General features: G+C 37.3%; 1 protein-coding gene across 33 annotated transcripts in view; it reads left to right on the forward strand.

The window, feature by feature from the left end:
* The window catches only part of SLMAP (sarcolemma associated protein), a 150793-nt gene that overhangs the window by 74736 nt on the left and 59940 nt on the right, over positions 1-16117 (forward strand). For 32 of the 33 annotated variants that reach the window (XM_019823363.2, XM_019823352.2, XM_019823404.2 and 29 more), the window contains exons 3-5: positions 6145-6217; positions 12231-12267; positions 14215-14277. In XM_019823363.2, coding sequence (XP_019678922.1) covers positions 6145-6217; positions 12231-12267; positions 14215-14277 — 173 coding nt within the window. Of the gene's footprint in view, positions 1-6144; positions 6218-11381; positions 11407-12230; positions 12268-14214; positions 14278-16117 lie in introns of those variants that run through there. The other variant, XM_045051750.1, reaches the window with a different exon arrangement.

Genomic DNA, 16117 nt, shown 5'->3' on the forward strand with positions numbered 1-16117 from the left:
CTGATTTCCCAATTTCTTGTATTATTCCATCATTCTCTCAAACACTCAGAATCCTGGTATTTTTTTGAATCTTGTCTCTTACCTCTAGCAGCTGTGCCATCCAGGTCATTTGTCCCCTTTCCCTGCTCCTACTTGTTTCTCCTGGTGCCAACCTCAGGTGTTACACTAGCTCTCCCCTTCTCACTGCCATACTCTGCCAATCCATTGCCTCCAACATATCCTTCTGTTACACTTTTGGCATTCTCCTTGTAGAAGGCTGTGCCATACTGTACAATAAAGTCTGAAATGCGTAATTGTACACTTGAGGCCCTCAAAAATATAGATTCAGTTCAGAGTTTTTATTTTGTTTCCCATTACTTTCTTGAATATATGGTAAGCTGTTAAACTAAAATAGAGGTAAGATGGTGTATAGAAAAGATTCTTTTGAATCCTGGCACTGCCACTTGCCGAAGGTATGATCTCAAGCAAGTTAACTTTAGCCTCTTTGACCTTGTCTTATCTGTCTCATCTGTCATATAAGACATAAAAATGACTATCTGCATGGTTTGTTGTAAGTAGTTAACATGTATTGTGTAATTAGCCTGGGGCCTGGCACCTAGAGGGCCTTGAAATGTATTCTTCCCCTGCTCTCTCAAGTCTCCTCCAGCTGTTACATCCTACTCTTTCTGTGTCTTTGCTCAGGCCGTTCTCTCAGCCTTTCCTTCCGTTTCCAGTTTTTGAAATCTTTTTTTTTTTTTTTTTTTTTTTTTAGCCTTTTTAATAAATCCTTCCCCTGCCCTTGTCCATTCCAAATTCCCATAGTATACCTCTTATAGCATTTGTGAAAAATGTCCCCCTTGGTTGTTAGGTTAGATACTTCTTGTTCTCTCTACAAAATAAATTGAAATCTCCTCGAGGACAAGGACCTAGTCATAATCATGTTGGTTTTCCCCGGCTTTACCAGCATACTGCTTTGTAGCCAGCAGATTCTCACTGAATATTTAGCAAATAAGTAAAGCCAAAGAACCACTACTCCTTGTGCATAAATCAAAAAGTAAACCAACAGTAAGTATTGCTCCATTGTATGCTAGAGAAATAAAACTGCAAATGAATTCACATGCACAGAGAAAGGATTTTTCCTACCAAATAAATAGCTAAAAACGGGATTTCTGGGAGAAACAGCTGACTCTGAGTCTAGGCAGGAAATGTACAGGGTGAGCCTAGAAGATTCTGTCATATTATAAAGCAGTGAAGCTATCTAAGACTGGTAGGACTGGTAGATCAAAGATGGGACAGTTTGCACATCAAATAATAACAATGGTGGATTGAAATATATCAAATGTGCTTAAATCCATGAATTTAAATAATACAAGAAGGCAAAAAGATTTGATCACCCTTGGAAGCCTAGACAAACCATTCTGAAAACAAGTGAATAAAGAGAAGGCATAAACCATGTATGCAACCTTTCCTATAGAAATTATTCCTGGCATATACAATTAGTTGAGGAGGGACAGCTTTTTGTTACTGTACTCCAGCTCACAAGTGAAGACAGAATGATAGAATATCAATACAAAAAAAGTTCTTTAGAATTAATGTTACTTGTCTCTTCAGCGAACTTTCCCTACCTCTTTTCTGACTTAAAAAAAAATCTTTAAGTCGAAAGCTTTATGAAGGGAAAAATTCAGGAATGAAAGTTTGGGAACTCTTTTATCTTAGATTGCAGTCAAAAGACAATTAAACAAATTATTCCCCAGTTTGGAAATGTTAACACCTCTCATTTAGGTCTTGGTTTTATAAATGTTTCTTGTACTTCTTTGGTCTTCTTCCTGTTACTTCCAGTCATTTCAACAGATCTTCCAGGGGTGTCTGGGTGGCTCATTCGGTTAAGCATCTGACTCTTGGTATCAGCTCAGGTCATGATCTCACTGTTGTGGGATCAAGCCCTGCATCAGGCTCTGTGCACTGGGTGTGGAGCCTGCTTGGGATTCTCATTCTCTCACTTACTCTCTCTCTCTCTCTCTCTCTCTCTCTCTCTCTCTCTCTGCTCTCTGTCACTCTCCCTCTCTGTCTCTCTCACTCTCCCCCTCTCTCCCTCCCTCTCCCCCTCCCTCTCCCTCTCTCCCTCTCCCCTTCCCCCACTCTCCTCACTCTCTCTCTCTCTCAAAATAAATAAATAAACATTAAAAAAAAAGGTCTCTCAAACTACTCAAATATAGAGTAGTGTTGATCTTCCTACTCAGTGCAGGAATAGAGATAGAACCAGACTACAACATATCCCAGAAGTTTCAGTCTCCCAGTCCAGGGCCTTAAACAGCTTTTTAAACTAATCACAGTGAACATGGGTCTTTAAAGTGATGTTTGTGTGAAGAGGCAATAGAAAAGGCTGACTTCATACCGTAAAGTAAATATATTAACTCAAAAGCAAAATAATCTGTGTAAGATACTAGAGATAAAAACCCACAAACGACAGCTTGGGTAGTCTTCATTTTGATTTTTAATAAAGTCTCACAACTACAAGTAATTGCAGATTTTTCTCCATAGATACCTTATTTCTTTGATTCAGACACATCTGTTTTTCATGTTTTAACATTTCTGAAATTTACATGTAGCTTATAATGCATATGCATACAGGTTCCCTTGCTGTCAGAAAAAAAGTGCATTCCTATGAAACCTTTTCAAAATGGCGTAAAGAAGCAATTACCATGAATTTATGTGGAAAGAGTTTTTAGAGTTCCCAGACCCAAAAAGTAACCTCTCTTAGGCTTTTCTGTTACCTTAGGACATATCTTGCTAATAGATGCACAAAATAAACTGAGATTAAGTACAGATGCTCACAGACACAGTTCAAAGTTATGGCAGTTCAATACTGAGCTGCTGAGTACAGTTTGTGGGGAAGGAGCTTTGTGGGAGTGTTCTTACTACCTCTGTTAACAGCTTGTTGCAAAACAAATGCTGAATGCTGCTTACACTTTGATTTTCATAATTAGCTAAAATCCTTTCCAGTTATTTCTTTCAGTTAGGAAAACAGGTACTAATGTAGGTTTTTCATAGATGCAAAGTAATGTAACACAAACTTTTAAAAAGCAATGGGTGCTTGTATTTAATGTGACAGTGATCCTGTGGCCTCCTTAGTCTGCCCAAGAAACTTTTAAATTGTGTGTTTTACAATTAATTTTGTCTTTGAATCTTGTAAATATGGTAAATAATGTTTCTGAGTGAATTTTGAGTGAAATTTGTTTACAAAGTACTTCATAGAATATTTTACAGCAGTACTTTTCCAAAGTATCTTTTTATAATACTGTACATATCGTATATAAAATACCCTAATATTAGTTCCTGTGTTAAGTGTTCTGAAAACAGGGGCCAGGGATGCTCAATGGTCAAATAAGCTTGGAAAATGCATCTTACTTTTAGAGCCTCATGATGGACAAAAAGTCCTTTAAGCTCTGTGAAAGACTTGTAAAAAAAAAAAAAAAATTCTTTCCATCTCTTTTTACCAAGTATTTCCCAAACTTTTCTGACTCCCGAATCCTTTTTTGTTAACACCTGCTAACACTCCATTTTGGGAAATACTGCTATGTAGAGTTGATTAATGTAAGTGTTAGAACAAAACGTTTTTATCAGGTAGTTTTAAATACTTGTCTGTTGCAAATTAAAAAAAACTGTTCTGTGCATCTAGTTATCACAAGAACCTTTTCAAAGGCAGGGTTGGCTAGACTAAATGGTCAGCTTAGTCAGACGTGATCTTTAACTGCTTTCAGTAGTACACCAACCCTGTGCTACCCAATCAGTATTAGCCCTTGATTCATCTCACACATTTGTATGTCAGTCCAGGTGCTGGACTTTGGGGTGATAAATCTGAGCAATGGGGGGTGCCTGGGTGGCTCAGTCGGTTAAATATCCAACTTCGGCTCAGGTCATGATCTCACAGTTTGTGGGTTCGACCCCCACATCGGGCTCATGCTGACAGCTCAGAGCCTGGAGTCTGCTTCAGATTCTGTGTCTCCTTCTCTCTCCACCCTGCCCCCACTCGTGCTCTGTCTCACTCTGTCTCTCAAAAATAAATAAATGTAATAAAAAAAATTAAAAAAAAAATAAGTCTGAGCAATGGAGATTCTGATGTAATATATCACAGCTTGTCAGCTCTGGCACTGCAGTTTTATTCTATTAACTCACTACACCTATTTTTTTAGACTTCATTACCAATTTAATAAATATATTGGTCAGGTGTCAGTACTCTTGGATCTTCTTGTATTGTGCTCGTGTATTTATTGTAACCTGTTTATAGTAAATCTCTGGGAGAGCCGTAGAGCTGGGATGAATCTGTCTCTTCCTATGTTCTGCCAGGAAAAGGAGGGAGTTAGGTGGTTCTTGAAAGTGTAGGTGAACCCTACTGTCCTCAAAGTAAGAGATGTCTTCACCCCTGGTAATTAAAGCTGTAAAATATTAACCAGACATGTGCTTTGGCATATTCAGTAACCATTTATTAAATGCCTAGTTTGTACCAGATAACTCTCCCTAGTACAGGATTTAAAAAGTGAAAAGCAACCAATCCTTGTTCCTGTCACAGAGTTGACTCTAACTGGTGAGACAATAGTTGTATAAATGGTAAATATTCATAATGCAATGTGTTCAGTATTATAAGAAGTAGATATAGGAGACTTTGGGGGACCTCTAACTCAGATACTGAGTTTGGTGAAGGAAGTAGAATGTCTGAGCTGAATGGATAAGTGGCATTTGGTTATGGAGGCAAAGGGATAAAGGACATCACTGACAGAACAGCTTGTAAAGTGCATGGAGTTGTGAAAAGTCTTGCACAGGGTGTTTTTGGTAGCAGGATGGAGGATGAGGCCTGAAAGGAAGGAAGGAGCCCAATGTTTCAGGGCTGTGATTGCTGTGTTAGGCAGTTTAGAAGCCTGTCCCATAGATGGTTCCTGATTTGTGTTAGCACTTTTCAATAATAAGTTAATGAAAATTGAGTAAACTATGCTAAATTTCTTAAGTTTACTGTGTATTTCCAGATGTCAGAATAATATCCATGTTTATAAGATCATCTTGATGATTCATGGGTTTGAGCACTTAATGATTTACCTGTACCTAAATGCATTAGCTCTATTCTTAATAAGTTTCATTGAAATATAATTTACTTGCAACACCAGTTTTACAAGCACAACCCACTGAGTTTTGACAAATGTATACAGTCCTATAATTGCCACCGCCCTAATCATGACACAGTAAATTATGCATATACAGTATATTATGCATTAGCTTTTAAATTAGATTTTGGTACACTAAATAACTCTTTGAACCCTAACCCTGGAAGATGTAATCTCTGAAGGACAGAGACATAAAAAGCCATCAACCTTAAACCAGCAAAAAAGTTTTTTTCTGCAAAGCCCATATAAAAAGAGAAGCTCTGTATAAATGCTGCTTTTGGGGGGTTTTGTCTCTTGAAATCCTCAGAAGGAAGAGGAGGAAGTAAGAAGGAACAGTAAGAAATTGTCTATAAAGTGAGTGCTGTAATGTTATATAAAAATGTTTGGGGGTGAAGGAAGAAAAAGCACCAAGAATACAGAACCACAATTTTAGATACTGAACTGGAAACCTCAGACTTGAGCTCTACCAAAATCTCTGATACTTAATAACAGAGTTCAAGAAGCAGTCTCACTTGTCTGAGGTCTTGGTTTTCTCACTCATCAAATGGGGAATTGAGTGGCATATTTCAAGCTGTATTATGCAGGATGTTAGAGTTTTGTGAGGCGTGGGTAGAAGTTACAGGTTGAGGACAGGAGAACTAGAAACTAGGGCTAACTTCTAAATTGGGGAATAGTTGGAGTTAGGTTTTGATGCCAACAGATGGCAGAGAAAGTGCATTTCCTGACCTCAATTGTATTTCCGTGTATTCAACTGACCTTTTATGGACTGTCACAGCATTGGAGGCTAGGACTTAACAATTCTCTCTGTAATTCTGCCTTGCAACTGTGATTCAGAATGAATAGAGGGGACTTTCTCCAGGGGAATAAATATTGTCATTAAGCCACCAGATTTTTTTCTTTCCTGGAAGTTATTACATTTAAGAATAAAATATATGTTTGAATATGAGAGATGTGAAGGTTTGTATTTTTAAAAAATTACTTTATCCATCTTATTTGTTTTTTTAACCAGTTACCCATGGGTGTATTGTTTCTACAATAAAACTTTTTCTACCAGATGGTATGGAAGCCCGGCTCCGCTCAGAGTGAGTATAATTTAGTTTTTGTTTCAACTACCTTGGTTAATAATATTCTAGATGACGGTATACTGTTAACACTTGAGGATTATTCTAATAATGGTAGAAAATTAATGCAGTACTTTTACAATATAATATACTTCATTTTAATTCCTTTTCATGTTAGCTACAATTCTAGTAAATAATAATGTATAAGGAGGCAGGTTATTTTGTTTCCAAAGTTAACTTTACAGTTTATATATATATATTTTTTTTTTAAATTTTTTTTTTTAACATTTATTTATTTTTGAGACAGAGAGAGACAGAGCATGAATGGGGGAGGATCAGAGAGAGAGGGAGACACAGAATCGGAAGCAGGCTCCAGGCTCTGAGCCATCAGCCCAGAGCCCGACGCGGGGCTTGAACTCACGGACCGCGAGATCATGACCTGAGCCGAAGTCGGACGCTCAACCGACTGAGCCACCCAGGCGCCCCTACAGTTTATATTTTGATGGATAATTAGTTGTTTAAAAAAATTTTTTTTTAACATTTATTTATTTTTGAGACAGAGAGACACAGAGCATGAACGGGGAGGGGCAGAGAGAGAGGGAAACACAGAATATGAAACAGCCTCCAGGCTCTGAGCTGTCAGCACAGAGTCTGACGCAGGGCTCGAACCCACGGACTGTGAGATCATGACCTGAGCTGAAGTCGGACACTTAACCGACCAAGCCACCCAGGCACCCCGATTAGTTGTTTTTAAAATATTTAGGGTATGTAAGTCACTGGTGAATGATAACTGTATGAAAAAAAAAATTTTTTTTTAATTTAGTTCATTTTGAGAGAGAGAGAGAGAGAGTACAGATAGAGGAGGGACAAAGACAGAGAATCCCAAGCCCTGATGCAGGGCTTGAACCCACAAACTGTGAGATTATGACCTGAGCTGAAACCAAGAGTTGGATGCTTAACCAACTGAGCCATCCAGGCACCCCTAAAAATATTATTTTTAATGTTTATTTATTTATTTTGAGAGAGAGAGTGCTCACACTCGTGTGGGTGAGAATGGGAGAGGGTCAGCAAGAGAGGAGAGACACAATCCCAAGCAGGCTCTGCTCTGTCAGCACAGAGCCTGATGTGGGGCTCCACTCACAAACCCTGAGATCATGACCTGAGCTGAAATCAAGTCTGGTGCTTAACCTACTGAGCCATCCGGGTGCCCTGAGTGATAACTGTATTTTGATCTGCATTTAATAGAGGATTCTTAAAGTATAATTCCCTCTGAAGTTAATGCCAGTGTCATCATCTTTTAGGACCTTGAGGGGTGTTGATATAGTTAGTAGCCTATTTTGATGGGAATTTTGGAGGGATTTTCCAATGCTGCATTTTTTTTTTTTTCCTGAAGCAGTGGAAAGATTACTTAGAGGAAAACAAATATGAAAGAGAAGAGTTACTCATAAAATGTAAATGTTAAGATCTAAACATAAGTACATTTTAATCTTGGAGCTTTTCACAGATTATCATTATGTAGTAATCATTAATTAAACCATTTTTTTATTGGGGGGGGAAGACCTTGAATATGCCAGAAGCTTTTTTCTATACCCAGCATAATACTTTTTATCCTTCAAAAGCGAAGACAAAGATCTGAGGATGGGAGGTTAAGATAAGCAGTAAGTTGAAGGCAAAGCAGAGTAGTGAGAGGAAAGAATGAAAAAGAAAGCAGAGAGGCTCTCCTATTATCATGACAGTCTGTGCTTTCATTAGAATTACTATATATGTTGCTTCAGTTAGAAGCTACCAATTTTTGGGGCTCCTAGGTGGCTCAGTTGGTTAAGCATCCGATGTTGGCTCAGGTCATGATCTTGCAGTTTGTGAGTTCAAGCTCCGCATCAGGCTCTGTGCTGACGGCTCAGAGCCTGGATCCTACTTCAGAGTCTGTGTCTTCCCCTCTCTCTGCCCCTCCCATGCTCATGCTCTGTCTCTCTCTGTCTCTCAATAATAAATAAACATTGAAAAATTTTTTTTTAAATTTGAATTCTCTCTATATAACCTCTGGCAAAATTATCCCAGATATAAAAAAATAAAATTAAATTAAAAAAAAGAAGATACCAATTTTTGTTAGCTTTAAGGATATCTGAAGCAAAGCAAAAATTTTTAAACATTTTATTTTATTTATTTAAATCTTTTAAATATTTATTTATTTATTTTTTTAATTTTTTTTTTTAACATCTATTTATTTTTGAGACAGAGAGAGACAGAGCATGAACGGGGGAGGGTCAGAGAGAGGGAGACACAGAGTCTGAAACAGGCTCCAGGCTCTGAGCTGTCAGCACAGAGCCCAATGCGGGGCTCAAACTCATGGACCGCGAGATCATGACCTGAGCCGAAGTCTGCCGCTCAACCGACTGAGCCACCCAGGCGCCCCTATTTATTTATTATTAAAAATTTTTTTTAATGTTTATTTATTTTTGACAGAGAGAGAGAGAGAGAGAGAGAGAGAGAGAGAGAGAGAGCATGAGCTGGGGAGGGCAGAGAGAGAGGGAGATACAGAATCTGAAACAGGCTCCAGACTCTAAACTGTCAGCACAGAGCCCAACGTGGGGCTTGAACTCACTGCGAGATCACGACCCGAGCCAAAGTCAGACGCTCAACCGACTGAGCCACCCAGGCGCCCCTAATATTTATTTATTTTTGAGAGAGAGAGAGAGAGAGAGAGAGAGAGAGAGAGAGAGAGAGAGCGCGAGAGTGCACACGCGTGCACAAGCAGGAGTGGGGGAGGGGCAGAGAGAGAAGGAGACACAGAATCTGAAGCAGGCTCCAGGCTCTGAGCTGTCAGCACAGAGCCTGATGCAGGGCTCGAACTCATGCACTGTGAGATCGTGACCTGAGCCGAAGTCAGACGCTTAACCAACTAAGCCACCCAGGTGCCCCTAAACATTTAAAATTCATAACAATCTGTTTCCTATTCTATATTATAGTTTAATTATTAAAAATACAGTTTACTTTGGAAGCTTTAATGTGACTCAGCTTTTATGAGTCAAGGGTTAAGTTTTTAAAAATAAGAATAACTATTAGTCATCTAATGATGTGTGACTTCTTAAAAACCTTGATATTTCTGTGCGATAATGAGATTTTTCTTTCATGGAGTTAAAAACTTTGAGCAGTTATATAAAGGGTTATCTGTAATCTCAGGTTCCATCTAGTAGGGCATGTGAATTTCTCAGTCTATGTTGTGAATTGTGTCCCTGCCCTTGTTTCCCCAATGCTTTTCATCTTTGTCCTTGTTTCCTTATTGTTTGGTTTTTCTTATGTGGTTAAATATTAGCATTTAGAATTTTGCTGCCAATCTCTTTGTACACAACCTGGCTGACTTTCTGGAGAAGACGAATTTGGGACAGGCACTTCTCCAGAGCTGGAGGAAGATCAGAATAGTCTTTAGAGGCAGATGGTCTGTTTCAAAGCCAGACTCCACCTATTCTGTGACTTGAGCAGGCCTCCCTTTTCTCATTTGAAAAATGAAGATAACAGTAGTACTTGTGGAGCAGGAATTTTATGAGGAGGATTAAACAAGTTTGTGCACTTAAAGTTTTGTGTAGTACCTGGCATATATTAAGCACATGATAATCATTGACTGTTTCTATGACTGTAATCTTTTATAGCAATCAAGATATATTTGAGTACACCAGAATTTTAGAGTTTCAGATACATTGTATACATAGCATTTAATGCTTTTAAGATCTTCACTAGATAGTTCTCAAAAAGCTGGTTATTGGGGTGTCTGGGTGCCTTGGCTGAGCATCCGACTCTTGATTTCTGCTCAGGGCATGATCCCAGGGTTGTGGAATCGAGCCTTGTGTCACGCTCCACACTGAGCATGGAGTCTGCTTAAGATTCTCTCTCTTTCCCTCTGGCCTTTTCCCTTGCTTGCACTCTCTTTCTCGAAAGAAAAAAAAGATTCTTTTTTCTTCCTTGATTTTTATTATATCACACAAATATTATTTTTTAAAGTAATCTTTACACTGAACATGGGGCTCAAACTCATGACCCTGAGATCAAGAGTTGTATGCTGCACTGACTGAGCCAGCCAGGCACCCCTGTACAAATAATTTTTAAGTGATAACAGAGAAATTGCCTGTAATTCCGCAGTCCTAACACTAAATAATGGTTTTCTTTTTCTGCATTCCCTTATTGCAATGAACTTTTCTTAAAATCCAAACAGAATACATCTATATCCAAGATAGGTTCTGTAAAATACATACTATACACACACAAATACTTATTACTTATGGAATGTTTAGCTGGATTTTCAGCCTTTGGTTAACTAAATTTTCATAAGAACAGAATATTTTGTACTTTGGTCACGAAGAAAAATGGAATTAAAAAACCATGAGTACTATTTGCTTCTATTTAGACTTTCTTAAGTTCATTTGCCTATATGTGCGTATCTATAGAGAAAAAGGTATATACCCCAAATGGTTACCTCTGGGTGCTGGCATTAGGTAGTTTTTACTTATTTTCTCTTGCTTTACTGCACACACATAATCAATATGTATTACTTGTATAGTGAAGAAAACAAAAGTTATGTTTAAGGTATCTATCCCATGTTTATGGGGTAGAGAGAAAAACTAAAGTTGGCATAATTTTTTAAACCTTCATTGGGCACCAGCTTTTCCAGGGCGTTGTGGTAGGTTCTGGGCATCCAGAGGTAAATTGGTCACAATGCCTAAAAACACACATGTGAAATTGAAGATATAAAGGGTTATATGATCTCAATGGGAGTCTGCACAGGATCATGTGTGTTCAGAAGGGAAGGGTGTGCTGGTTCTTAATATTCCATTTTATTCAGCATTTTAGTGTATTTGTGACTAATTGAATTGAAGCAGTACTTAGGATGTTTGTGGTTATTACAGTGGGATTAGAATTGTCATTTCTATTTTTAAGTCATAGATCAGTTTCTCATTAGTTTACACATAATTAACCAGTTGAATCTAGGAGCTTTCCTCTAGTCAACCTTCAAGGTGACCATTATCAGAGTAGCGTCTAGGATATGGAGTGATTAGCCACTGGGAGGGGACGTGGGTAGCAGCCTTGCTTCGTGTTTTCTCTACTCACCCCAACCCCCATACAGTAGCTTACAGGCATTGTAAGATAGGGCCCCTGGCTTCCTTAGCTGCTGTGTTCTCATGGAACTGGTAGTAGGATCAAGTGCTACTATGTTAAAGGTACTGTTTAAAGCTCTTTATTTATATTAACACATTTAATACAGTAACCCCTGGGCTTGTTTTTATGATTATCCCCATTTTATAGAGGAGGAAGATGAGACCTATAGTGCTTAGGTAACTTGCCCAAGATTATACAGCTCGTAAGTAGAGCCAGAATTCGGACCCAGGCTTCTGAGCCTGCATACTAAACTGATACACTATATTGCCTATCTGTCAGTACTTTATAAGGCTGAAGAGGCAATTAGTACCAATTGTACTGTCTGTTTGCTGCTTTAAAGAGGTATACTGAGTTTAGTTTCCTATTTACATTTAAGCTTTCATTTGTTAATGTGTGAAGGGGCTGGGTGGAGAAGAACAGTAATACTGTTTGGTTAGCTAAAATTTTTCTCCTAGAGCAAGTTTCCAAATTATAGCTTTCTTTCAAATAGAACTTTGGTTTTTAAGACTTTGTGTATAGGAATATTTAATTTTAAAAGAATGTAACTTACAGATTCCAAAATTAAAAATGGATATGTAGAAGTTGTAGAGCCCAGAAATTCGCCAGAGCCCTCGTTAAATAGTGGATCCTCAAAAGGCATTTAATACGTTTTGAATTTTGAATTTGTGTTTAAAAATATATTATGTGTAAAAAGTAGATTTGTGTATTTATTACCTTGTTTTCTAAGAATGCTATGTATTTATGAAGGATTAAAAATAATTCACATTCTTTTAATTATATGAAAGCAAGTGTAGCAACTTTGGGGTTTAAGATATTCTGGTACTGTCCTACTCTGTTTCCTCTGTTGTCAGGAAATTAGATAAAAATTCTAAATTTTTCTTTTCAGTGTCATCCATGCTCCATTACCAAGTCCTGTTGACAAAGTAAGTTAGTAATGATTTTTTACAAACTAATTCAGCTATATTGCTTTGCAAAATGTTTTTGTTTTTAATATGCTTTACCTAGAAACTTATTTTTCTTCTGTAACAAAATACATGCAGTGTATATAGATATTTGGTTATTGCAGTCCTCTATCTGGAGAATTTAGGGTGGATGTTTCTTAGGAAAAAGCTTTTGTTATCTCGAGTAAATGGCTGGTTGTATAGACTAGGAGTACTTGTTTTGTGCCTAGCCAGAGGTACGAAGTGTTAGTTACTGCTGTTTATTCTGGAATACAATTCTGTCTAGAAATATTTATTAAAGCTTTCTACCCAAATATTCACCCAACATGTACCTACCCATAGAAATAACAGAAATATGGGTTTACAGGAATTGTTCTTTTATTATCCTTGAAAAGCAGTTTTATTTAATCTGATTTGGTCAGAAACTTTGTGATAATTACTTGTTAGTATTTTCCTCAGAAATAATGGTGTAATAAACTATAGATATCATTGCTTCATAACAAAAAAAAAGATGTCTTTTGACATTAATGTAGATGTTTTTTCTTAGTGTACTAATTAACTATTGGGAAAATATTTTACATTTTTTTCTTCCATGTGGATAAAGACTGAAAGCCTGCCTGAAACTGAAGTTCTCTGTTAAATTCCTTTTTTAGAAGTAAAAGTGGCTAATCATCAAGTTCAGCAATACCAAGAATTATTTCAGAAGTAAATAATGACCTTGCCAATATAAGACTAACTTTTAAAAATAATGCCACGTCTCTGAATTCTAGTTAGCATATTTAAAAAAATATGCTTTCTGAGCTTAATCGGGAATGATGCTATTAACATCATTAATAGTTAATACATAAGACTTAGTAGTATTGATATGAGTAAATGTTACAGCAGCCTATTAGTACCTTCTTTGGGGTGGGGGATGGTGGTGTGTGTGTGCGGAGAAATAATGCCATGATTATATGTTCCACACTTGGGGGAAACCCTGATAGAAGGTAATTTTTCCTAATACACTTGAATTCTAAGTATTTTTTCTACAATTTATAGTTTAAATACTATTATTTACTATCTTTTTCTTCTTAAATCTACCTATAGTTTAAAGAAGAAAAAAAGACAAAGCTATTTTCTTTCTCTTTTTCTTTTTCTCTTTCTTTCCTTCTTTCTAATTTTTTTTTAATGTTTATTTGTTTCTTTCATTTGTTGAGACAGAGAGACAGAGCATGAGTTGGGGAGGAACAGAGAGAGAGGGAGACACAGAATCCGAAGCAGGCTCCAGGCTCTGAGCTGTCGGCACTGAGTCCGATGCAGGGCTTGAACCCACAAACCATAAGATCATGACCTGAACTGAAATTGGATGCTTAAGATGCTTAACCAGCTGAGCCACCCAGGCGCCCCTCTTTTCTTTCTTTTCTTTTTTTTTAAAGAGACAAACCTATTTTCATTGCCTCTGGCCATTGGACAAAGCATTATATTTCCTGTCCTGTCTCTCCCACACCCTCACATACAAATAACATTTTGAAGATGGCTGCCTCAGAATGAATTATGACTGTTGACATATTGAAGAACTATTTAACAATGAATCTTAAAGGGGGAAAATATAGATCTGTTGATTTAGGAGGTATTATTTCTGGATTAAGAAAGGGCTGTCTTGCCTTTGCCTTGTGCTTGTGATTTGGTTTATCAAGGAATGTTTCCATTAGTAGTACTTGTTCTACCACCCTGCTTATAAATCTCAGACTGGCCAGTGAAATATAACACCATTTACAAATTCTACACATGGAACAGAAATATTTTGAAAATGAAAGGAACTGGTTAAGCTTAAAAATAATTTTTATTTTGCATATTTCAGTAAATAGACATTTCAAAGACTTGGCTTGCTTTAATGTCTTTTATGAATGTTTTGTGTGACTATTGATACTTGTGTCATTTTGTTTCTAGGTTGCTGCTAACACTCCAAGTATGTACTCTCAGGAACTATTCCAGCTTTCTCAGTATCTACAGGTAAAAGTAAATCTTGAAAATTCTTAGTTTTTAAAAGTAGAATTAAACAACTTAGGTTTGATTTTGCTAGTTCACAAATACAGGCTAAAGAAATATTGGCTGGCTACAAGTACAAAAGAAATATCTTTTCAAAGTAAAAAAAAAGGATTAAAATTAGGTCTTGTGAAGAAAGGATAAAAGAATCAGGATTATTAAGTCTAGAAAAGATAGGGTTCTGTACAAGAGAAGTTTTTGTTATTTAAATATGAGGAAGTGTCAACATAGTTCTTTATCCATAGATGATTAAAAAAAAATTTTTTTTTAATGTTTATTTATTTTTTGAGAGAGAAGTTGACAGAGTGTGAGCCTGGAAGGGGCAGAGAGAGAGAGGAAAACACAGAATCTGAAGCAGGCTCCAGGCTCTGAGCTGTCAGCACAGAGCCCGACACGGGGCTTGAACCCACAAACCGAGAGAACATGACCTGAGCCAAAGTTGGACACTTAACTGACTGAGCCACCCAGGCGCCCCATCCATAGGTGATTTCTAAAGAAAATTAAACCTGGAGAGATTTTGGTTGCTTAGTATAATAGCAAATAATTACATAGCACTTACTATATGCCAGACTCTACCTCTTTGCCTCTACTCATTTAATCTTCAGAACAATCCTGCAAGGTACATATTTTATTCCCATTTTTATAGAGAGAGTAACTGATGGTCTGGAAGGTTAAATAATTTACACAATATTACACACTGTGTAGTAGAGCTGGGATTTGAACCCAGACAGTCAGACCTCAGAATCTGTACCCTTAACCACTGGGCTGTGCTGCTGAGTCTGTTGGAAGATATCTTGATGAGGCAGATACATCGAGTGGGCTCCTGAAGAAGTTAATACCATATTTAAAAAGCCTTTCAAATCTTTAAAAAGGAAACGTGTGTGTGTGTGTGTGTGTGTGTGTGTGTGTGTGTGTGTTTCCCCTCTTGATTTGGGGAGATTTGGGCTAGATTATGTTCCTATTATTATGCTGGTGAGGGAGCATATTGAAGAAAAATCCTAGATCAGGAATTTAGATATTGAACTTTTTATCTTGGCTCTGCCACTGAGTTCTGTAACTTTGGGTGACTCATTTTACATTCATAAGTCTTCAACTGCTTTTTAAAAATGATAGGACCAAACCAGTGATCCTGGCTCCTACATTCTTTTATAGGAATCAATCACTAAAAGTGGTTCTCCCTCAGTTAAGAATGTACAAGTCTGTGAAAATTGTCAAAGTACTAATCACATCTTACTTCCACTGGGTGTTATGTAATGGTGCATAGAAAAGCACTGTTACACATTTGTAATTTAAGTAGAATTTCTAACAGCACAAACCATAGCCAGAATTCCCTGGACTCGATCTGTGGCTTTAACCTCTGACCTTTTGGGAAAGTTGTTTAACCCTTTTGCGTGCCTCATTTTCTTAATCTGTGATATGGGTATAATAATAGCACTTACCTCACAGAATTGTGAAGAGTAAATGAACCAATATATGTAAAGCTCTTAGAACAGTGCCTGGCACATAAAATGTATGCCATACATGTTAGCATTTGTGTACCACTCAATAGGAAGGTACATTAATTGACCCAGATCTCTCTTATTTTTAGAAGTAGAAGAAAACTTTGAGATTAATCTGGTCTAACCTCCATTTTTCACATGAGAAATATGGGGCTCATCTAGATAAAAATGATTTCCCGAGGCTATACACACTATATACTCACCAGTCATCATGGACTGTCGATCTAATGTCCTGACTCACTCACTACTTTTTCCACCTTTGTCAGTTCTTTGCATATTCATAGGTGGGCATGCCTTTAATTGTTCTT

This window comes from Felis catus, chromosome A2 (genome assembly GCF_018350175.1).
Source record: "Felis catus isolate Fca126 chromosome A2, F.catus_Fca126_mat1.0, whole genome shotgun sequence".
Lineage (NCBI taxonomy): Eukaryota > Metazoa > Chordata > Mammalia > Carnivora > Felidae > Felis > Felis catus.